The sequence below is a fragment of the Gallus gallus genome, chromosome 1 (genome assembly GCF_016699485.2).
Source record: "Gallus gallus isolate bGalGal1 chromosome 1, bGalGal1.mat.broiler.GRCg7b, whole genome shotgun sequence".
NCBI classification, from domain to species: Eukaryota; Metazoa; Chordata; class Aves; order Galliformes; family Phasianidae; genus Gallus; species Gallus gallus.
The window spans coordinates 22,845,048-22,870,935 of record NC_052532.1 but is presented as its reverse complement, the minus strand read 5'-3'; the positions used below and the strand labels follow the sequence as shown (position 1 = coordinate 22,870,935).

General features: G+C 38.6%; 1 protein-coding gene across 27 annotated transcripts in view; it reads right to left on the bottom strand.

Annotated features, from left to right (window-relative positions):
* CADPS2 (calcium dependent secretion activator 2) overlaps positions 1 to 25,888 on the bottom strand; it is a 301,879-nt gene that overhangs the window by 127,252 nt on the left and 148,739 nt on the right. For all 27 annotated transcript variants that reach the window (XM_040649118.2, XM_040649128.2, XM_040649125.2 and 24 more), the window contains exons 7-8: positions 25,602 to 25,713; positions 14,801 to 14,940 (exon numbers count right to left, since the gene is read on the bottom strand). In XM_040649118.2, coding sequence (XP_040505052.1) covers positions 14,801 to 14,940; positions 25,602 to 25,713 — 252 coding nt within the window. The remainder of the gene's footprint in view (positions 1 to 14,800; positions 14,941 to 25,601; positions 25,714 to 25,888) is intronic.

Below are 25,888 nucleotides of genomic sequence, written 5' to 3'. Positions count from 1 at the left end.
GAAAATTACTTGCAAAAAGTAGTGGTACTTGGAAAAAATGAGAACGTGCCAAACTGGTAAAAGTATAACTGCTTTTTTTTTCTGCTATAGAAATATCAAAATACACTGTGAGGAATTATGTTTTTCAAAAATAGATTTTGCCTTTAAAAACAAACAAAAAAAAACAATAAAATGGTTTTGAATAGAAGAATCTAAAACTATTCAAAGAAATTGTCTCACGGAGAAAAAAAATCATTTTTGATCGATTGCGTTTCCACAGCAGCTCTTTTAAAGTGGGCTTTTCTGTTTCTTTACTGTTTCTACTTCACTGGAAATTAACATTACATACTAAAACATGTATATAATTTGAACTCATTTCTACTATGTTAGAATTATCACCATTATTAAATTACAGATTTCAAGCATGAGTACGGATTAGATAACAAAAACGCAGAAGTACAATAGCTGCAGTGACACGGAATGGCTGTTTTGCTTTCTATAATTAAACTTATAAATGTTAAAACATTACAATTGAAGTCTTAATGATAAGGAACGTTTAAAATATACTTCTCTTTCCAAACAAATACTAAAATTTCTGAAATCTACAAAGAGTGATGTTGTCTATTGAAATCCAATGTTATTAAGAAAACACCTTTTTTTCAGAAACATTTTTGTCTTTAACATAGGGTTCAAACTGTGAAAAGTGTTCAAGTTTAAATCAAGATATTGCATGTCAAAATGTTTTATACATTACTGAAAAGACTGAAATAAATAAAAGTCTTGGGAAAGAAAAGATGGCAAGGAAGCATTTTGCACAAGACAGCTAGGATAGTCACGTGTTATTTTGTTCCAATTAGAGAAGCTGCTAACATGCCATATCAATAAAAAACAATTGATTTAAGTAGTGGGGCTAATTAAATGAAATAAGATAATTAAATGCTTCTCAATGTATAATAAAAAGTGATGGCTGAAAGTGTTCCATAATACTGTCTTTTTGTTTTCCTATTATCTGCTTTTCTGCAGAATTATAGTCAGTGTGCCTATATGCATAAAAGACAGATAGTGTCCAGATGTTAATGTGTTGGTGGCAGGAATCAGGTGTTCAATTAAAATTTATTGAGTGTGCAACAGAAAAACCCAAGCCTTCCATTAGGTAGAACACATACGGCTCAATTTAAAATTAATGCAGCACTTGAGATTAAATTGTACACTCACATTCAATAATGGTAATGAAATTCCACATGACATATGATTACTTTATTAACTTAGTCATAACAGTAATCTAAGAATCAGTGTTATTTTCTGTTTTAGTAATGGTAAAGCACCATTTATGCAACTTTTGCTTCCTCTCTCATAATACCTGTCTTTTTCTGTGTGTGTGTAAGTAGCGAATGAAATAAAATCAACTGCAATATGTTTAGACGTCTTATTCAATCATATGTTCTCAGCTAACGCAAATATATTAATACTAACAAACTTAATACCAGTGAACAAGTCCAACTTCATTTGAGTGCATTGTTTATTCAGAATTTTTTTCTAAATGGCTTGACAGAAAGATCCTTAAAATGACATCTCATGACTCTGTAGCATGCTGTTGGTTACTAGCCTACTGTCCTTAACCTAAAAGGAATTATTCTGTAGTCTTAGTGCAATGGAAATTAGCTTGCTTTTCAAAGCTAAGACCTAAAAGCAGGTGAAATGGGTGAGGGCCACAAACATCCAGTTTTAGAAGAGATTGGCCCTCAGGAGTGTAGCTGTATGAATACGTCCTTGAGCAGAGTTCTCCATGCCAGCACTAGCACAAACTTCATTGTATTTGCTTCTCCTTGGTTGATGGCATGGGGGCAGTCCACTTAATATTTTTTTTTTAATCTTAAAATGATATAAAATGTAAGTAAAATCTCAGAGAAAATCACAAATGGATCAACTCTTGATAACAGTAGTAATTTCTAAGCCACTGATTTAGCAAACAAGGACTATCATAGTTTCATATTAAGGGTTCTGTTCAATTCCCTCACCAGAACCATAAAGCTTTACATCTTTGGAATAAACTTTGAAAAGAAGCAGATGGCAGTTTTGGGCTGGCAGTCTTCTAATGCTATCAGAGGAATTCTCCATCTGGTAAAGGAAGGGAAGTTGCTCTGACTCCGGTGGAGACTTTGCAGTGGAAGTCAAACCCACACCTACCAGAACACTTCCCCTGCCAATTTGTCCCCATTTTACTCCATAAAAGCAGCATGAAAAGATAATCTGACAGGTCTTTAATGACAGGTCTTGCTCCAAAGGCAAGCTGTAAACAAGATTTCACATACCACTTCACATGCATTTTTCACTTACCTTCTCTTCATCACTTATGCATGAAGCGGAAAAAATCCCTTACATTATAAGAAAGACAAAGCACTACTACACCACTCAACAGATAAAAAAATAATAATTTAGGATTAGATTATATTAAAACAGGTTTGTGACAGTAAGTACACGAAAAGATTCTCTGCAGTGCAGAAATACTGCACAATACAGACATTTTAAATTTCCTTTTCCTTCATTATTTAAAGGAAAAGCTGCAGAGTGGGCTAATTGTGCCTGGATTCTTTCCTGTACAAACTACTGCAAGGTGGACCCGAGGACCCTGACAAAATGGCATAGTGTCGAACTGCCAATGCAGTTGAACTGATGTTTAATAGGATGTGGAGTATTTCAAGGGAGCTAGCCATGATACATACATTATTTGGACGAAACAGTGGTAGTGTAGTGCCATGGACACACTGTTACTAGGTCAGAAACAAATGCTGTAACAGGGATGCACTGAAAAAAGAACCTGTCCCGAAGAGAGAAGTAATCTTCTGCCTCTGCTCTGCCCCGGTGAGGCCACATCTGGAGTACTGCGTCCAGTTCAGTAAACTGCTCCTCAGTTCAAGAAAGGCAAGGAATTTCTAGAGAGAGTCCAGCAGAGTGCCACAGAGGTGATGAGGGGCCTGGAGAACCTCCCTTACGAGGAAAGGCTGAGAGACCTGGGGCTGTTCAGCCTGGAGAAGACTGAGAGAACTCACCAGTGCTTATAAATACCTAATGAATGGGGATGAGTTCTTTTTAGCAGTGCTCAGTGACACAGCGAGGTTTAATGGTCACAAACTGGAACACAGGAAGTTCAATACCAACATGAAGAAGGATTTATTTAGGTGTGATGGAGCACTGGCACAGGCTGCTCAGAGAATTTGTGGAGTCTCCTTCTCTGGAGATATTCAAGACCAGCCTGGACACCTTCCTATGCAAACTACTGCAGGGAATCTGCTTTAGCAGTGTGTTGGACCAGAGGTATCTGCCAATCCCTATAATGCTGTGCTTCCGTAATTGCTGAAATCATAATATTGTAGAGAAATAAGCACATTAAAATTGATTTTTTAAAACTTCTACCTTCAAGTATCACGAACCCTAATACAAGACAAAAATTAGCTGAATGTTATCTTCACGCAAGTAACAGATGGACAATGCAAGTGACAGAAGGACATAGGCAGGTGGCATGCCCCTACCCCTGCAGTTAATAGTACTGGCACTCTCTGTGGAGAAACAATGCCCGGCCATGCCAGACCATATGTAATGTCAAAGCATGTCAGGTGGAAATAACTCTCTTAAATTCTATGTCACAGAGTAGTGTATGATACCAAGAAGTAAGTCAGACCACTGGGTAAGAAAGGCTAATAAATAACTGCATCTCTCACCTGACACGTGCCATGCTGATTGGTAGAATCAAGAATGAAGCCATATAGAAATAATCTAAGATCATTATTTCAATAATTTTCAATGATATTTGGCACTGCAGTCAGGGAAAATAGTTATACTGTAAGTACTTGTAAGAAATAATCTTACAAGTACCACAGCCAGCTACTTCTTCATGGCTACAGACTTATGAATGTAAGGGAAGTTTCCAGACAACTTTCAGGATTTCAGGAATTTTGATGGCCCAAAAAAAGTTAATACTTAGAATGCAAACTAAATACTCAAATACACAGTATGTTCTACTATATGTAATTTTATATAGGTTATTAAGCAGAGGTATTTAAGCACTATTTTATTATTATGACAAAAATATTGTCAGCAATAGTTTGAGCAATTTTTTCCTTCAGTTTTAAGCATATCAAAAAGTGAGAATTTGTTCTGAATGATGCTTTTCCAAAGCTGGGGGAACTGTGAACCAGTAGCATAAATTAATTTAAGCTCAAGAATCCAATCTGAAAATTCCAGTCGGGCCAGTGTAACAATTAAGAGTGCAGTTACTGGGAGTGCACACAAGTCTGAACTTTTCATTGCAAATTTTAGAACAGCTCTGATAAGGTTTTATCTGACCTTCCTATATTTCACATCACGTTCATGTAGTGACCCAACTGCTCAGATTAGGATCTTCCATGCGAGGATCTAATAAGGCACAGACTTTGATAGAGTATAACATCTATTTTTTAATACTACCTTCAATCCATATTGCCCTGAATTTTCAACCCATCTATTCTTCCTTATATATTAAAAGCACTTATTTGTAAATTAAGCTTAAAAAAGGTTTATTGCTTAGTGGCATACAACAAAAAGCACTTACAAATCATATTCAGCTGCAGAGTTTCTAAATTTCTCACTCTCTATTTCATGAACTTAAGGTCCATTTTCAGTTAGAAATTACTTTACCGTTTGGTGTTCTAAACTGCCACCAGCTTTTCCATTTTTAACGAAGATAAAGGAAACTGTTTTTACACATTAATAGTTTTCTGAAGTTGTGATCAGAGAATTTCCAATAACAGGCAGGCATATATAAAAACCCACCTGGACATTTTCCCATGTAACCTACCGTAGGGAACCTCCTTTAGCAGCAGTTTGGACTCGATTATCTCCACTGGTCCTTTCCAACCCCTATGATTCTGTGATTTACAAGCACAAAGTTTCACAGGAGTATATATTTCATGTATTTTCAGGATTGAACTTACATAGCAGCAGGATCTCCACTCAGAGAAATGTAAACCTTTCAGTCTCTTCCACTTCAAAGCAGATGAAGACTGTGGTACTGGACACTGACAAAATGGGCAGCCAAGCAGACATCACCTTGACACGGGCATTAGCAGCAGCTTTGCAAGGTGTCACTGCCTCCAAGGATGGGGTTTCCAGCACCTCTCTGGGCAATCTGTTTCAGTGCCTCACCATTCTCACTGTGAAAGACTTTTTCCTTATATCTAACCTAAAGTACTCAGTCAATCGGTCTCTTATGCTGTGATGGTGCAGTCAAATTTATTTAAGTAAGGAATCAGAAATCAGGCTTTTGGTCTGAGAACACCATTAAGGTAAACCACCAGAGACAAGCCAAGCACAAAGAAGAGTTTATGATCCAGAGAGCCTGAGGCATAACAGCCTTAAAGAATGCTTAGAAGAGAACATGGTACAAAAACCCAGTACACAGAAAATGATTCACTGCCAGCACAATCAGCTTACTCCAACCAATTATTCTACAAGGTTAAGAAGGAATTTTGCGGTAGTGAATCAAAGCAGGATCCAACACACATGCAGGGTCTGTGGTGATAGGACAAGGAGAAATAGTTTCAAACTAAAAGAGGGTAAAAATTTAGGTTGGATATAAGGAGAAAGTCTTCTACAGTGAGAGTGGTGAGGCAGTGGAACAGGTTGCCCGGAGATGTGGTGGAAAGCTCCATCACCGGAGACATTCAAGGTCAGGCTGAAGGGGGTCTGAGCAACCTGGTCTAGCTGTGGATGTCCCTGTCCATTGCAGGGGGACCAGATGACCTTTAAAGGCCTCTTCCAACTCATATTGATTATGGGACTTTTCCATACCTCTCTAAAGCCAATGGACATACAACCCAACTTGCATCATTTTGCTCATCAGAGAGTTGGAGCAAATTAATCTTAGTATTTTCAGAAGCATCCAGCTTTCCAGTGAAATACATAGGAAAAAAAACACCATATATCAACAGTTCTAATAGTCATTTTTAAAAGACTGTAGAATCATGATTTAAATGTAAGTTCTTAAATCTGTTCTTAATTATTTTACATTATGCTTTACAAAGCTATGAGAAAAAGGATTTTTAAAGAAGAAATACACTTTCAGGTTTTTTTCCTTTTTTTTTTTTTTTTTTTTTTACTATTAACCTTGCTTAACCCGTAAATCTTCTTCACATAAAGTATGTTGTGGTTAAGCTAAGTGAGTTTGGATCTAAATTTACATCTCAGCTTTTACAAATATTTCAGATTAATTACTATGGAATGAATGAAGAATGACACCTTAATTAGTAATGCTTCTCTTGGCAATTAGGATTCTTTTGGCTTCTCTTAGCAATTAAAGTGGCAGTGGCATATCATTAAGGTCTTCAAGATTTCCCATGCCTCCTCAGAAGCAATTACTGTGGGAAGAACTGAAAATCAGGTTCATAGTTATAATCTGCTCTCTAAGGATCTAGTAGTAGGATAAACACTTTTGCTTCTTCCTTCCGTAGTAATTTTGAATTAACCCATCATCATTATCCAATCAATCACTAATGTAACTTTAATGTGTCGTTTTTCATGAAGTTCAATTTTCATTTTTATGGAGAAACTGATTACAGTCAATTGATTTTTCAGAATTGCACAATATTAAAGTAATGTAAGTGAAGGCACATTAGGACTTTGTGGCAAAATGCCGATATTTATTTATCACAATAAAATACTAGCATTTATCCCAATGCAAAGTAGCATAACAGAAAATACCGCTAAGAGGCACATTGGAATGATAATAGTGAAGCATTCATACAGTGGTAAAATTAAAATCAAGCCATTCCATCCTGCTGCTTATCAGATATGTAGGAAATTGCTACCTTAGTATAAACATGCACAAATGGCCTTGTGAAAATAAAATAGAGTATGAGTTTGTCAGAATTTAGAAGGTAATTATAGCAACATGAGTAACATTTTTGATCTTCTGACCAGGAAAAAAAAAAAAAAAAATCTACACCACTGCTATTAGACCTCAACTTCAAATTGCTTATTAATTATGGATGGAAATTTGACCAATACTTCCACTGAACTGTAAAGTCACTGCTTTATTTTTTAATTGTTTTGTTTGTTTCTCATTTTTCCAATGAAAAAAAAGGGGGAATAGCCCCCTTTTATATCCCCTGCTGGATGTTGCAGAAGATAATGAATTCTGATAACAGAAGTAAAAACTTGTGCACAGTGAGGTGCAGGCTGCCCTGTCACTATCAGGCCTGAAGATCTTTATTTGAACTGGCTGGTTCTTTTGAAGATCTCCCAAAATATGATAAAAGATTCCTCTCATATCAGGGCATATTCAAGTTAGTATCATGGGCCAATCTTCCTGTTTATTGACCGTCAGACTGGCAACACGTACCCAGAATTCTCTAAGAGCTTACTTTTTCTTGTAATGCAACGGTATCATGGGAACTGGCAGTGACAAAAGAAAACAGTAGTAAATGAAAGATATTTTTTGTGTTTTTTAAAATTACTTTAACTTTTTTTATAAAGTTAAAATTGTGCCAGAAGCCAGAGACCAGTATGTTCACAGAAAGAGTATGATCACCCGTGGAGCTCCCTAACTAGTCTTATTCCCTTAGTTGGCCACTCCACATGCCAGAAGTTCCTGAAACACTTGGGTAACCTCTTTGCTGGGGTAGATGAGTCTTGTCCTTATGAAAGGGATACACACATTATTCGTGTTTGGGTCTTGGATCTCCAGTGTCAGCAACCATCTAAATTACAGTTGAACAGAAAGGCAGTCTCCTCTTCCTAAGTATTAGTCAAAAGCTCAAGTCTATAAAAAATAATTGGTTAACCTCAGGCAATGTAAAGAGTAGTCAGTTACAGGTAAACAATGCCAGTCCTTTCCAAGTGGAAGTATTCATCAAATAATCTTGCATTGCTGAATTTAACATCTCACAAGCTATTCTGCAGTTTGCAGGATGCTTTTTAGTTACTGACAGATCCTTCTGCAGATCATTCCTTGAGTAGAAAAAACATGGTCTACACATATGAATATGTAGTGCCAGTTGTTAAATGACATTTTGACATACTTTAATGAAGAACAGCCATTCCTGAATATGCAGCGGTGTTTACTGTACTGTATACTCTTGTTGGAGCTTCAATTTTGTACTGAAATCACAGTTTAATATTTGCCCTCTTATACACACATCTCCTTAAACACATGTACCATGACAGGCAACACTGATGGTGCTGAGGATCTTGGTATAGAAAATAACACCACTAAATCCCCATACTGTCCTCTTCAAATGGTCACATGATCTGAAATATTTTGTTTGGATAAAGGAAAAACAAGAACAACTCTATACTTTTTGCTTGATGTGTCTTTATTAGAGAAAACCCTTAAGATATGCCTGCTTTTGTTCATCTTCCTTATTGTCAGCATCTTAGTGTATAAGAAAACTCCTGAGAACCACACACAGATGAGAAAGAGGTTTTTACATTAAGGAGGGCACTAATTTTGACACCAACCACAAACTACATTCTATGCTATTTGCCAGCAATGAGAGAGACAGGACAAGCTTGCGTACACTATAAAATCATCTTGCTGAAAGAAAGTAACTAAATTTTGCTTAGCACCAGATAATTTGCATACACACTTGAATCCCGTGATGGGCTCATGCAGCAGACCGGTAGAAATATAGTACATCCTGCAGTGTTTCAACACGTTAAAATGAGATTTCCCAAGCCAAAATCTGACATAACCACAGGCAATAAGCTTTTTTGGTCTTACAGTTAGGAAGTCAAGACTCAGGTGAAGACCAAGGCACTCCACAGGCAATCAACCTTTACTCTCACGTCAGGAATGAGTGGCAGAGGAATTACCTTTTCAGCAGTGGTACAAAGGTAGTTTCCTAAATTCCACTTTGTGTATGGATTATAGCTCATCTCACAACACTGGAAGACTTGGCACTGCAAGTGTAAGTGGGCAATTTCTGTCAGGTATCTGTAAACACATTTAACTCCTAAATGTATTTGAAACTAATCAGAGAGTAATTCTACCAGAAATTGTAATCAAAATTATAATGAAAATCGATATACCCCTTCCATATTTCTTATAGATCTAATGTTCTTATGATAAGCAAATACTTAGAACAAAATGAACAAAGTTGCAGATGTTAAGCAATACAAATCAAGTATCTTTGCTTCCAGATGGTAGTATCCATATATGTTGAAGGACTGTAACTATGTTGGAAACTGCAAACTACCATTAGCATAGGCAAAAAATCCTCACAGGGATTACTTGAAATTCTCACAAATTTTACAGATCTTCATAAGAGCTCACACACAGACACAGTACTATCTATAAAGATTAGTATTTACAACTAGAAAGAAACATCACTAAAAACAAAGATGATATTTCTCTGAAACTCATGGTTATCTGTAGATAAATTGCCTTATTATCTATCAAAGTAGCCTAAGTTTCATGTAAAATGGGCCTAGATTTTAAAAGCATCTTAGGTAGCTATGCATAATCTACACCTCTGAATGCAATGTACAGAGAGAAGACTGCAATGTACTATATCACAAGCAGTGTCCTTTCTTTTTTTTCCTCCCCCTAAAGCCGATGCCTTTGTTTTCAGAAACCATCCCATCAAGGTACTGTACTGAGTACTCCGATACAGGCTAACTACTTGTACTTCAGGCTGCTGTAGTAAGGAAAGGATTCCAAACTATCTGATGTGATGTAAAGACTTGTAAAATTCAAACAAACTCAACAGTTCCCACGTGCTACTTTGCTTATCCTTCCCGGACTTAATGTTCACAAACTGAAAACTAAGACTTCTGCCACAGGATGGCGAGAGCTCTGCTCTCTGTAGCAGCAGCTGAAGTCAGGGCTCTGCTTTCCTCTTTCAAACTGGAAGCAAAAGTGTAATAGCAGTGAACAGGAAGCTAGGTGGTGCTAACAGACTTACTTTATGGTTTCAACCAGATGTGTGAAAAAATGTTGCAAACTTCGCTAATGAGAAAAGCACTTCTGGTAACTGCTGTAAAATAAAGTAGAAAGTTACTGTTGTTATCTAATGGAAACTAATACTAATTGAATATATCCATGGTACATATCGTACATAAAAAATATTAGGAAGGATTCTTTAGATGTTTGATACATAAAGCTTTCCAGAAGTTTTCTTCTCTTTGAAGGAACTGCTTCTAACTTAACCTAACATGTTAGCTTAGCTGAAGGTCAGTCTCCATCTAATTATTTCTGCGAAGGCAAAGAAAAGTATTTAGAATTATTCTGCTACATGTCTGTGAACTGAGGGAGGCCTGAAAGTAGACTTAAATTCAACATATGCAACACAAAGGCCTGTTTGCAGCAGAGACCATGCAGCACGTGCTGAGAAGTATGACTGTATTCTTGACATATGTATCTGTAGAAGTAGCCCAGACTTCAGTTCGCCCAACCAGCAATATATCATTCTGGCTAACTTCAGAGTCTGTGTAGCTCTCCTCAGTTGACTCAGGAGCTTGCCAGTAGCTATGAGAACAGTTTGTCCTGGTGACTACAACTGTGTGACAACAGAGGAGCCAGCAGACCCTAATGCTATCCTCAGCCTTTTCACTGAATTAACTATGACCTCGGGGGATTGATATGCAGTCCTGTGACCCTGCAGCAAAGAAGGCCAATGATATCCTGGGTTGCATTAAGTAAAATATCACCAGCAGGTCAAGGAAGGTGATTCTTCCTTTCTGCTCAGTGCTGGTGAGGCCATGCCTGGATGCAGTCAGCGTTCAGTTCTGACCCCCCCAGTACAAGAGAGACACAGAGTTACTGGAGAGTCCAACGAAGGGCCATGAAGGTGGTAAAGGGACTGAATCATCTCTTAAGAGGGCAGGCAGAGAGCGCTGGGCCTGTTCAGCCTGGAGAAGAGGAAGTTCAGGAGAATCTCATCAATACGTATAAGTACCTAAAGGAAGGGTGCAAAGGGGCTGGAGTCAGACACTTTTCAGTAGTGCCCAGTGCCAGGACAAGAGTCAATGGGCACAAGTTGTCACACAGGAGGCTCCATCTGAATATCAGGAAGCAGTTCTTCACTGTGTGGGTGACAAAGCACTAGCACAGGTTACCTAGGGAGGCTATGCAAATCTTCAGAAGCTGCCTGGACATGGGCCTGGACATCCAGCCCTGGGTATCCCTACTGGAGCAGGGGTTGGGCCAGATGGACCCAGATGTCCCTTCCCAATTCAGTCACTCTATGATTCTATGAACAATACTAAATGCAACATGCCACAACATAAAGCAGAACACATAGGGATAAACTTTGCTATTTAATCTTAGAAAGTGCTCTGGACAAGAGCTATGATTACACAATTTACTTTGGAAGTCAAAAGTAAATAATATTACTTTGTAATATTGTCCCGTGTAGGCTGTTCAATTGGTAAGAATTTCATTTAACATCATTTTTTTTACTCCACTCTTTCAGATATTATTATTAAACATGACTAATTAAAAAAAAAAAAAAAGCTATGTGATAAAATATCAGAGTTCACCTTACATTTCTAGTTTGAAAGCAAACACCCTTCAGTAACCACTAGGCTATGCTAACAGACAGCTCAACCGACGTGATACACTTTTAAAATAACACTTACTTTATATGCACACGGATATGCAAAGGTACTTCACAAGAAAATGGATTAGAAGAATGTATTTACAGTAACACACATCTCGAGTGGGTTAACCTGTCTTCCCTGGGTTTTCAACCCTAATTATGAGTTAAGGAGAGCCAAGTGAGTCTTCCTGAAGCAAATGCTCCCTAGCACTGCTGTTGCAGCTTGACAGGAATAAACGGGCTTTTAGCTTTTATATAGCAAAGTTTTAAGCCACGTTTTTTATTTCCTTTTTTTTTTTTTAGATTTGAGACTGCAGTGGAAGACGTGGATAGAAGTGTTTATATTGTTGTATAATACAGGAGATAAAAAAAAAAAGTCTCTTGAATATACTCTGCATTTTAAACCTGAGAAAGGTTACTGAATTCTATGAGAATACATTATGAATGATGAGAAAGGAATCCGAACTATCACGGATTGCCCATACTCAAACCTGTTCTGCAATTTCTCATTAATGAGCGACATTTACTTTGTCATTACCCAGAATATTCTAGCTGTGCATGCTACCTTTTCTTATCTATTGTCAGGGTTTAAATAGAAAAGGATTGTTATGGATCCTTCAGGCTCTTTCACACTATGAGAGTCCTTCATCCAAGAATTTGAAAGAAAAAAAAAATCAGAAATAAATAGTAATATAAGATGCATACAAATAGCCTTTATTTCTTGCTCTTTGTAAGGTTTTGGCTTGTACTGAAAAAATCCCAAGTCTATAATTTTATTTGAAATATAATTAGTTCATATGAATATCGAAATGTAACGAGGGAACGTGTTTGTAAGGCACTGCAGTCACAGAATAAAACCAGTGGATTTAAAATATCAGTTAAACTACAAGACAGCGTAATTTGTAAAAATGAATATTCCTGAAGAATAAAAACAAGATGGGTTTTGAAGACTTTCAGCATGTCTCCCCTGTCAATAACTAAATTCAGTTTAAATAGGAGAAACATTTCCCAAGGAATAAAACAGTAAACCCTTCATTAGCATGGACCTGTGGGCTTTATTGATGTTGAGGAATCTGAAATATTTGAGCATAGTTACTGTATCTGACAAAGAGGGCTCTTATTACCATTTCTTTTAATCCTTAGTTTAAAAAAAAATTGTTTAATAAAATTAGTTTAATAAAATCCCACTTTCTGCAGTTGGCTGTGTGGTAAGATTTTTAATTCAATTCTGAATAAATGTTGGGGTTCTCATCTGAAAGGTGTTGTTTAACAGCAACAGATTGCCTTTCTCTCCAGCTAGACAGTGATGAACCTTCTACGATTGCTTGTAAACTCAGTGCTACATAGGTAATAAAAGTTACCTGGTTCAAATACTGGGCAAAGATAAAGCATGAGATGGTTCTGAAAACATTGGAACTTATGGGGGATAACCATACTAATGGCATTAGAAGCCTGTTATTATGGCTGTAAAATATAACTCTGACACAATAAAACTGCAAAAGTACTGCAAAACACACCCTTTTATTTTCCCCCTTTTTAGTACACTATGAAACAGTGCATAAATATGTGACTACATAGTAATGGGAAATGAAACAAACAAACTCCCAGCCCTCTTCACTATTCTGGATAGCAGGGTTGCATTCCAGCTCTTCAAGAATTTATTTTCTCCCATGGCCTGTTTCCTTGCATGTTATGCAAACGCTGACTTAGAGAGAAAATGGAGTTATTTGCTTTTCTGCCTCGTGCAGGTTCAGCAGAGGGCTGCAGAGCAATAACACCTCCTGGCAGAGCGCAAGTTTTGGGTTGGGTGAGCACAGTGGCTGCCATCCTGCTTCTCCCCTGAGCACGAGCTGGAGAGCAGCGTGCATAAACCCACCCTGCCCGTTCCCTCCCTAGACTTACTCTCAAGAAAGCACTGGAAAGTGCTATTATTCTCACTTTAACCAAAATAAATCACCCCAAATTTTACCTGTAAGTATATTTACAGCCTTATTTCCACTGATTTCAGCTATTCTGTGTATGTTACGCACCTCTGTGAAGTCAGATTCCAGCTTACCAAACTGAGCACAGGAAATGAGGTACGTACCACCAGCTACTACAGGTGGAAAAGGAGGCGGGTTCCTGTGTGTTCCTCAAACAGGAATAAAAACTAGTTCTTCCCAACATCTCTCAGCTACCTTCAGCACAACACATTTCTTTGTTTCCTGTAATGCTGTCCTTCATTCACTGCACGTTTTCCAGCTTCTGCATAAATGGGAGTTTCTCATACAATGCTTTATCAGTTCTGAATCTGAACAGATTTAATCTGTGTGATGAATCGGACAGGAATCCCTTTCAAAAATATAGCAAACATACTTTTACTCACACAGGAAGCCAAGTAAGGTTGTGAGAGTGCCTGGGTGTCTGCTTTTCCTCATGTTAAGGGTTTCTGACTTCTGTGTCCTCTACATAAATACTCCTCTTCCTCACTCTCACTGAAACTCCGGTGCTTTCATCAGTATTTCAGTGCTATCAGTATTTCATTAACACTTTCAATGGCCAATAGAGGCATGATCGACATTTTATTTCATTTCATGTATGCTTATGGTGGAGGAGTCCATACAGGCCTCCCTTGGTGCTCTGACTTTGCTAGATGAAATGAGAATGATTGCTTTATGACACGAGACACAGCCTTGCTTACTGCAGGCAACTTCACCTGCTTTTGCAGCTAGGATGAGGAATGGTGGTAGCAATTGCCTGTGGAGATGTTTTTACAAATAATCTACTGCATTTAGTTTCAGAGCTAGGCAGGAAAACATCTTTAAACTGGTACATTCACATCAATTCAAGAGAAAAACAGGACAGCAGACAGAGGAAGAAAATGAGAGATGATAGCATTGTAAATACCACTACATGGCAATATATGATTAACCTTATTTTAACTGAAAAACTTTGATTTCTTAAATAACAACTTTGGCTTTTCTGAAGTGCTATAACTGTAATATTTAGAACCAGTTTGCAACTGACAGTGTTTTCAGCTCTGCTTGTCAGTTAGCTCGTCAGCTCTCCTTACATCTCACTGAACGTTTGGATTGGATGCTATTCCTGACTATTACAAACTTTACACATAAAACAGCACAACGCCACACTAACAACCGTAGTACACGCTTACATTGTTTTAAAGACTTTATGTTGTTGCTACATATGGTTAAGCACAGGCACAATGAGGCAAAAAAAGAAGAACAACCTGACAGAAAACAGCTACTTACCCACAGTGCTTCATGTGAGGTGGTTTATCCATTCTCACTGCCAATTTGATTTTCAAGTCACTGTCCTGGCTGTTTTTGGGGACGATCATTTTGTGCAAATCAGGGGACTTGGAGCTGTTGGATGTTGGATACAGCACTACCTGCAAGTAATAAAATAAATGCTGAGCTGATTAAAAAGTCTGCTTGTCTTTAATGGAAACTTCTAAGCAGTTCAGATTCTTGTTACATCTCCTCCACTCTGAAGGACAACTTTAAAAAGTGTCATAATTCTAATAACATATTCCTATCATAATAGATGAATTTCCAAAATGAATGCTCCCATTTATTACAATTGGAAATTTTCATATTATGACTTGAAAAAAAAAAATCCTCCATGAGTTCATTCTGAATTAAGTTTTAAACAAAGAACAACAGGTGACATCTGCGAATCAGATAATGGCTTGGGTTGGAAGGGACCCCAAGGATCATCAAGTTCCAACCCCCCCCCCCCCCACAGGCAGGGTCACCAACCTCCAGATCTGGTACTCAACCAGGCTGCCCAGGGCCCCATCCAACCCAGCTTTGAACATATCAAGGAATGAAGCATCCACAGCCAATCTGGACAGCCTGTTCCAGCACCTCACCACTCTGTATAGTTAAACAAAAGCCCAAACTTCCACATTACTCAGTACCCTACTGGAAATATGCCTCTGAAACAACATGCTATATAGCACTATGCAACAGCAGTGACATTGCTTGAGTGAATATAACCACAACATGCTGCTTCTTACTAACTTCAGTTAGAATCAGTAGCATCAATAAGAGCCAGCTGTAGTAAAAAACACAGAAATCAGAAATTAATTCTAAAGCACCTCTGCTGCAAATGGAGTGTAATAAATAAAAGATACTGCATTCAGTTCACACCAATACATAACACAAACATTTTGTTGAATTGATAGAGATGGGCATAAAAAACCCACCATAAACATGAATTTTAAATACTTAACTAAAATGTTTAAATGAATTAATTGATAATTTTAGTAATTGAACATTATTTTTAGACCACTATCAGTCACAAACAGTTGAATATTTATTTGCCATTCAGAAAGTTTATCCATTTATAACTAGTACAATTAAATATTACCACCTAATTAAATTCATAACCACAGTCACACGTTTAGCAGTTAAATGCTGCTGAAATAAAATCTCCCTGCATCCTTAATATAAACACTATTTTTTAAATCAATTTAGACTCTAAAACCATCTAACCATGCTCCTTGGGAGAGTCTCATAATACTCAGAGAGTTCTGAACTATCATTACTCTTAAAAGCAATATTCTTCACATCTTTTATTTCTTGGAAACTAAAATTAATCATAAAGTTAATCACCAAATTAATTTTTTACACATAGCAGTTATTGTCCTTTACACATATGACACAAGACACATATTCCCCCCTCTGTTACGGGGAAAGCAAAATCAAAGACTTGGGTAAGAATCCTCAAGCAAGCATAAATCCAGTGGGTATTACTAAGCCAAAAATGTTACAACAGATTTAATCATATGGAGGATGATGTAAAGTGAAGGCCTTCAGCTCCCCACGTCAGTATTTTGCAGAAGCACACTCCTGTATCCCATTAGTATCAGGAGTGCTAGCAAAGCAGAGAAGTGTAATGCATCAGCCCTTACCACGTGTGCAACTTCTGTAACATCAGTGCGAAAAATAACCTCTCAGAACTATTGAGTTCTGTGCCTGTTAAACAGATAGTAGAAAAAGCAGTATACTCCAGTCGTCATAAGTCAGAAGGGTACTTTGTTTTGCCTTTCTGCAATTCCATAGCAAATGCTATTTATAACACTGCTTACTCCCTGTTTCCCAAGAAGCATGTCCATTTTCCTCCTGAGTAAAAGCTCCCCCTTGAAAAGCATTGTAAGTATAGCAACCTCTGAATTCTGAAATCTCAAATAGACCAACTAGAAGTTGTTCCTATCTCTTTAAATGCCAGACTATATAAACAGAATTATTCGTCATTCCTCTCATTTAATCACTTGACATTCATACAGGTCCATAGGAGGTGTTATGATTTTCTTTTCTTCTCTACAGACTGCAGTCGCTGTCCTCCAACAGCTTATTACTGCTCGTGCATCTCAAAACACATCTTTCTCCTGTCAACTTCTTGATTTTTGACAATGCTAAAGAAAATATAAGCTGACAAGTGCGTAATTAATTTATAACTTCAGTACTGACAATTCCTTTTCTGTTTTTTTTTTTTTTTTTTAAACAAGTACTTTTGAGATTTGCTTTCAAACCTCTTGCAATGAATGAGTATCTGAGTACAGAGTACTTGGACATGCACTGTGTTGTGTCTGTATTATTATTTAAAGCTGGAAAGAATGGCAAAGTATAAGAACTAAAAAGACCAGAATATACAAACTGTATTTCAAGAACTTCAAACATTTTTGTCATTATGCATAAGTGCACATATACACACACAGCATTCTGCAGGCATTAATTACCTGCAGAATAACCCTAAGCCTGTAAGGGCACTCCTAACCACTGTGCATTGGATCACCAGGTGACACGAGCTGAAGTCACAGAAACCAAAGCACCGAGCAGATTTTTCTTGATGGGAAAAAAAAAAAAAAAAAACCAAGCTGAAATTTAGATCTAAAGCATTTTCCCCCGTGATGACACACTGTGATACAACATCATTTCCACTGCTCAGAAACTTCTTAGGCTACTTGTCTCAGATTTCCTTTCAGCACTGTTTAACAGATGACAAATTTACAGGCTTAGCTCCAGGTATGTACTTCACTAAAATAATACCAACTCTGTATTCTCTGGAAAATATGTGTATATGCCTATAGAATATTTCTTCCACTACACCTAATACTTCTAAAATGTTTGTAGAGTTATTTCTACTTCACATATTTCCTATTTTTTTTTTTAAGCTTGGTTACTTTATTGTTCCTATATCTGTGAATACCATCACAGTGGATTGCTCAGCAGCAACACAGCAAACTATGAATTGTATATATCATATACATAGTATATATACATACATAATAGCACTTGTTTACAATAAGTAACCTAACGGGTAATCTGCATTAGATAATGAATGACACATTATACTTGAGTACTACACACCAAGCACAGCTGCTGTACGTTGCATTGCTTCAGCTGATGTAAACCAAATTAACACAGGTTGAGCTAAATCAGTAAATTCAATCTTCTCATGATCATTAAGGGTACTCAGCTACAGTTTGGTACCAAAAAAGCAGCAAATCCATATCCTCTTTATGCTTCTCCTCATTCAGAGGAAAGATAAATACATAAATCTTCAATGCTACAGAGCAGCACACCTGCATATTTGTGCAAGGTAAGTTCTCAAAACATTGCTTCTGGATTGTGAATGATTGACACAGCCTTTCTCAGCTGCACCTGGAGGATACTGAGCTAATATCACTGCATGACTTCACTAGTCAACATTTATTGAGATTCAGCTGTGTAAGTCCCAGCTGGATGACAATAAAAGAAGGCATTTGATGTTCACCTGAGCTAACAGCCAATCCAGCTGAGCAACTCCTAACTCTCCTCTATCTTTGATCATTTTCTCCTTTAAAATGAAAAACAAAACAAAACAAAAAAAAAGATTTCAGGGCACAGGCTAGCTGTTCAAAATGCCTTGGAAGATGGAACAGACTGAACTGTGGCAGTCTTGCTTTCTCAGTGCAGACAAACATGCAGAAGGTTCAGAGTCAAAAGCGCTACACAGAAACATCAGTATTTTCATGGTTAAAATAAAGCTCCCAAGCTAACCATCCCTGGCCACAACTGTCATGCTGCCACAACATAATGCAGCCTCCAGAGGGGACCAACAGGCTCAGAGGCAAGCTGAGCAGCAGGCTGGAAGCACACTTGAAAGAAATCAAGAGAATCAAAATAATTTCTCTATTCTCTCCATCCATTAGCCAATTCGTCTTCTGGCTTCTCCAACCCACTCTTGCTCTCTAGTATTCAGAAACTGCAAACAGGTGATGCAGTTACTGCTCTTCTGACCCAAGCACTGAAAAATCTGAGAAAGATTTTACAAGTCCAGGTGGTCCAGGACACACTTTGAGACATGCTTGGGCATAAGGCCTTGGGAACTGCAGGAAGTCTGAGCAGACTAAGCTGAGCTTTGGCTCCCCATCACAAGCTAAAAAAAAAAAAGATGTAAGTGAAGAGTTGCAGCTGCCCCTTAATGCCCTGGCTGACAGGCAGGTGACAGTTGACATGCTATTACAAGAACCAAGAAAATCCTACTCTCCCCTTCAGTGCAGTTCAAACTACACAGCCTTAAAGAAAATAAAAGGTGCAGCCCAGGAAAAGCCTCTTCAGAACAAGCCAGACTTTTCTTCTGCATCAATTTGTGCTTATTTAAAACAATGTAAAAGAATAAGTACCCACAATACCATGGTATTCTCCCTCAACTATATTTGTTGAAGCTCCTTCCATCATGCAATAGGACTGATAATTGATTCTACGGAAGGTTTTTTCTTTTGTGACTTAAAATGCAGTGATTTGAAAAGATAACTGATGGCAGTGGGAGCAGGGAGGACAGGCAAATTTTATGTTATGAAATAATCAATATTATTTGGCACATAAAAATTTGTGCTGCCAGTCATTGTCAGAGCAGAGATAACAGGAAAGTTTCTTTGTTAAACACACACTGATTTTTGCCAATTTGAAAGTAGTGCTGCAGACCAAAAATTAATGGAGCTGGTTTGGGGCAGGGAATAGATCACTAATAGCAGTTTAGACACCCTGTAGAGTTACGTTGTTTGTGCAGCTCTGGCCATACTCTTGCACAGGGGACACCTCCCTGCTTTTGACAGTCTGCTACTCTTCTCAAGTCACCCTCCCTCACAACTTGAAAGTTTGGAGCTGTTCCGAGCTACATCAGACACTTGCCCACATACAAGTTGATGTCAGCAAAGAAGATGCCATCAGTATGGAAAGAAGTGAAGTTCCTCAGAGCATCCCAGCAGCAGGCTACGAAACACAGCATTCTGTTCAGGTTCTTTATGCCTCTGAGAGCCAAGCTGTCACTCACTGCCACCACAACAACAAAGCACAATCAGCTTCAGGAAAGGCACAAGACAGAGGTGGAAAAAGGAGTTGGCTCTTTTGAAAGTGACTCTCCTTGAAAATTAAGGGTTAATGGCAACTCAGTCACCAAGGGTATATAACATATACAGGGATCTTACGCCACCTCCGTGATCTCATCTACTGAGCAACCTCTTGCTTTTCAGCTACAATCGTATTACAGCTGAAGCACTCAGATAATGCTTCAGGTAACAGGTGGGTAAAAAAGAAAGAAAAATAAAACAAAACCAGGACAGGTGTATAGCAAGAGAGCCATCTAAAATACTGGCATTGAGAAAAAAACTGGGAAGACTTTTCAATTTATGCATCCAACAGATACTGACCGGTGCCATCTGAATGCTTACTTGAACAGATGTTAGTTGTCTTAAAGTCCTTCCTAAACAACCTGTTCCCCAAAACTAAGAGAGAGCATGTCTGAATGAAGAAAAAAAGCTTAAGAATCTCTGACAAAATGCAGTCTCAGAGAGCTACTGAAAAAAAGGTATTCAAGAGAACAGCTCCTGTATGAGGCTAGGCTGTGAGAGCTGGGTCTGTTCAGCCTGCTAGCAGCCTGCCAGTACCTAAAGGGGGAAGAAAGAAGGAAATGGACAGACTATTTAGGAGAGCATGCTGTGATGGGACAAGGGAAAATAGTTTCAAACTAGAAGTAAGATTTAGATTAGGCATAAAGAATTAATTATAGTAAGGGTGGTGAGGCAGTGGAACAGGTTGCTCAGAGATGTGTTGGAAGCCCTATCCCTGGAGATGTTCAAGGTCAGGCTAGGCCATGCTCTGAGCTCCCTGATCTTGTTGTAGACATTCCTGTTCATTGCAGGAGGACAAAGCAACAAAAAGAGACAATAACACCTTCTACTAGGACAGACACATGCTCATAAATATATTCACGAAGATTTAGTTTAGAAAGTAATATAGAAAATAGCTCACCCTTTCCAAAGGCTAGTAACGTCTTGAAAAGAACACCACCTCCAAAGAGAGATTTTGCTCCCTCAGCTGCTAACCCTTAAATGAGAATAAGAAGGGGTGGACCCCAAGTCCATCCTTTTGGGTCACTCAGGTGCATTGCTTGCACTTGAGCTCCCTGTGTTAGCCACACTTTCTCACCTGGTGCTCAACCACGGTTCCGGCTGTGCAATTCCATATAAGAGGAACAATTCCATATAAGAGGAGATGGACTAGATGACCTTTAAAGGTCCCTTCCAACTCAAATGATTCTGTGATTTCATGAAAGTCACTGTTAGCATAGGAACAACAACATGGAGCCAGATACAATGCAGTACTAGAAAAAGTGGTGGGGGAGAGTAATCTGTCGCCTTTTTCCAAACTTAAAGAAAAACCTGCAAAACCTCAGTCATTTGTGAAAGTGATGGAGAAACAAGTTCCCATCATGGTAGGCTTTAAATTAATGTATTCACAGCATGGAATCATCTCTATTCTGAGACCATTCAGACATAGCACAGAAGATAAAATGCCCAGTGCAGTCAGTGTTCAAAAACCAGGCAGTCATGCAAGTAGGGGTGCTATTTCATAATGTCTTCAAATCAATTCAACAGGAACAGTACCACCACCACCACCAACAACAAAAACATATTACAAAGCTGATTACTGCTGGCTGCAGCTGGCTCTGACAAGTCAGTTGGGAGATAGTCGTTTGCTTTTAATTGAATACTCAGAGCAAGGAGATTGAAATATTCTTATATTCAAAAAGTGCCAGTAATCAAACACCACCTGCTGTTCTCACATTGTGTTCACATGTGTGCTAAGCAAGCACAATGGCTGTCACTTTGAATTACTGGGTTTGAACATCTTCATACACAAAGTACTGAACAAGGAAAAGTGGTGTCGGATCCCTGTTTCATCAGCCACCACCCTGATTCTTCAGAAGGATTTACTCCAAACTCTGCTTCTTTGTGCTTCCTCATCTCTTGCACGTACAAATGCAAACATTTCTATCCTTTCTGCCTTTTGTATATGTATATACAATTTCTGAAGCAGCCAGATCAGTGGGACGCACATTTCAAAGACACCTGATTAGTTTCTGAACATTTCCCGATTAGAACAAACTTAGCCCCAGAGATACAGCCTGTCTCATTTCTAGCAGCTAAATTCAGTGTTCCTTGGATGCTGAGATATGTACAATCACAGACACAGACTGTGACCACAGAAGCTCATGTTCTGCCAAACTCAGATCCAAATAACATCTTTTCCTTTCCTGTCCAGCACATTTCCCCATTTTTTGTGCTAACAGAGAACTGTGCTTTGCTAGCCAGCCTCCAGTTTCTGTGGAACAAAGACTGAAGTTTTACTTTTTATTTAAAGACACTCAAAGCAGTCAGCAGGGAGCAAGAAAAACATCCCCTAACAAGGAAAGTCATCTCTTGGCACTCACAAATGGATTTACTTTATTTTTCAGAACAAGAGAGCAATGTCAGACAAGTCAATGTCAGTGTTAGACAAGAACTACCTCCTGTTGGTTAAGCACATCTTAAACGCCTTGAAAGGAGATGTGAAACACAGGTAACAACACCCTTCTCTCACTCAGTGCTCATCTGGCAACTTCTGTAGCAGGTGTCAAGCAGCCTCTAGTTTTTATATTCTGCATGTCTATATTTTATACTCTTTCTGAGAATAAAGATGTAAGTATGGGCTCTCCTTTTCACTAAAAGCAGGAGCCTGCTTCCCTCCCACTACAACACTAGCATCTGCCTCTGGAAATCAGCAGCTCCTTCTCAAACTGGGGATCTATCACGCTGAGATCAGGGTCTACACTGAAGTTAATGAGTGTGAGAGACAGCCATCACCTGGAGCAGAGCAGGGGGAAAACTTCTCTTCTGCAGTTCTGGGAAAATCCATCGCCGGCTCCACATTTCACACCTGAGATGTATTTGCACAAAAAGCTAGTCTCTTGGTGCCAGAACAAACCCTTTGTACCTGATGGAAGCTTAAAATTCAAATCATGTACTTTGATACCACCTTCTATTTCTAGTTGTAGATTAAACAGAACAAAATCTTCAACTGCAGGGTGTGGGGAACGCAAACTTCAATACTGCAGAAAAGCAGTGTCAGGTCAAGACGCATGCTTTGAAGAAAGTACTTGAGAAATGAGAATTAATGTCCACAGTAAGCCTACCTCAGGAATGGCAGGTTTCAGTTGAATTTTTTAGTACAGAAAATATTCCAGTGAAAGAATCTTCAGACCTTTTCTGAGCAGAACTAACCCAGCTGTACTCCAGTGAGTCCCCGCAGTGCATTGACCAGCCATGAAGCTGACAAACTTTATTACAAAACTATGCTTATCCAGAGGGATCTGACATCTTTTTAAAGGTTGCCTGAATTTAAATCCAAGGAAAAAGTATTTTACAGTGAGGGTGGTGAGGCACTGCAGCAGGTTGCCCAGAGAGGAAGCGGATGCCCCATCCCTGCAGGCACTCAAGGCCAGGTTGGATGGGCAGCCTGAGCTGGGGGGTGGCAGCTCTGCCCATGGCAAGGGGTTGGAAGTGGGTGAGCTTTGAGGCCCAAACCGTTCTGTGATTCTAAGATGTGGTCACTGTGGGAGGTTTGTCTCTTACTGACTGGCAGAGCCAGTTGGAGTACTTTGGCAAAGCTGCATATGTATATAAAGAAAAGTGTATACATAACCGAAAGGAGAAAGTAAGACTCTCCACGACTTACGTCTGTAGGCTGTGTAAGCACAAGTACACAGCCTCTTTTACCCTACAGAGCACAGCAGCATGCTGATGTACGACAGTATCTCCACTGTACTTTAAAGGTGAATAAAGTATTCTAGAAGGTATGGAGGCTGAACATTTTCCATAAATCAGGAACTGATTACAAAACATAAAATTAGTATCTAAGTATCTCTCAAGTACTTCTGTTTGCTTTCCCCAGTCTCAGAACAAACTTCAATGCAGGAGAATGGAGGGTATCGGCCCCTTGTCCTTTGTGACAAATAAAAAAAGCAACAAAAAGCAATTATCTTAATTGCCTAATTCTAGTACGAACAGTCAAACCTCACGGCATCTGCTAAAAGCAGGCAGATGTAGTGCTGAAGGACAGGAGCATAAGAATCAGCAACAGAAACAGATTACTCTTTTATCTCACCATTTGTATGTCTTGCTGTATGACCAGGAAAACTGGATCAGTTTCCAACAGCAGGGCAGTGAGCTTAGCCCCTCACAATAACCTATTTTTTTTAATTCTCTTTCCCTTTGTCAGTCCTACCAAGAAAGGAGAGTTAGGACCTTCTTTAAAACACTTTGAACAGACAACAAATACAGATGTGTCAGAAGAAAGGCAGGAGTGGGAAGAAAGAAGAGGCAGACGAAAGAAAACCAACAAATAATCTGGGGCTATAGGATACAGTTAAGGTGAATGCTATATTCACTATTACATATTTGAAAGTTTCAATTCTTTAAAATCATTTAAAACCTTTTGAACCTCCTGTTTCAGAAACTCCAATTAGCTGCAATCTAATAAAGCAGACAAAAGCCTTTACCTGAATTTTGATTATTTAACATTGAAGAGCAACAGCATCCAGTTAATACTTGTAGTTCTTCTTAGCTCTTTTATCCTGTTAATGCTGCTTCTCTTCTCCCACTCCTTAACAATGATTACACTGGCCACAGTTCCCAGTGGCCATATATTCTATTCTTCAACTTTGCACTGACTTTTCTTTTTCTTCTTTGAAAAGACTGAGCAGACAGGGGCAAAAAACTGGACTTTAACTACACAGACCCCTCAGCCCTCCCTTTCAGCATTTACTCCCCGCTGTCAGTCCAAGTATCACTGATCCTGGTCTGCTCAGCTGCAAGCTCCTTCACCAAGTAACCTTGGAGTTCTCCCAGAAAGACATGAGAGGAGGCAAGAAAAGGTAATACTGAAGATACAGCCTTGACCTTAAAATATGTGTAGAAATATGAAAGAATATGTGGGAACACAGTTTCTTACGCATCCGTCTACAGTACAAAGACACCAAGGGGAAAGAGCCCTGTTCTTCCTAACAAGCCTTCTTTGCTTAAATGAGAACCAGCCATGACTCTGAATGCAGAATTGAGTGTTAAAACATGAGCTGTCCCCATGTGTCAGAGGGGAGAATTTCAAAAGAATGGGAGAGAGATTGGCGGTCTCTAGCTCATTCATTCCATCCTTCTCTCTATATGATACATTGTGTTCTGCAACACCTGATTTTGGTCTAAGAAGGATAAATGATCGTGTCAAGATAAGGAAAATTGGGAAAGGGAAGCTGAGACAGTACAAGAGTAAGAATCCTTATTTTAGTCCAACATTACCTCCACCATTCCTCCTCCTACACCCTTCCATCAGTTTAGACCTTGCTTCCCTTCCCCACTTGTTTTGTATACGTGCTAAATGCCAAGTCTCTCTCTCTTCTCTTCATTCTTAATCTGAATAGCTAAACCAGTTAAGGTAGTCTAGGAATTTTTTTTTAGAAAGAGGTTTTAAGGCAAAGAAAAGCACAATGAATCCACAATGCAAATTTCTGAAGAGTAATCCAAGTAAATATACCAAGTTTAGAAGATTGAGAATAATCATCATTAACTGGAAAAGCAGAGCCAATGCTATACTGAATACCTTATACCATTTTATTGTATGTTTTAACGACATTCACATTTCTAGACATAATTTCACACAAATCTGACGTTTCAACAATAATACTCACTCTTCCGAGTTCTTTATCTTCAAGTGCCAGAACCCCAGTGCTTTCTGTAAAGAGTTTTACTTTGACAACAGGCCGAGGATGAGTAGTGGTGAAATCTCCTTGAGTTCCCCATCTACAATAAGTAAAAGGACAGAATTTAAACAGGGCAGAGGAAATGTTTTAGCAATAGGACTAATCTTTCAAACAGAACACATATTAATGCACTGCTAGATTGTAGCTTCTTAAGCATTCAGCATTAAATATTTACACAGAATAGACTCTTCTTGGTAATAAGATGAATCAGTGTT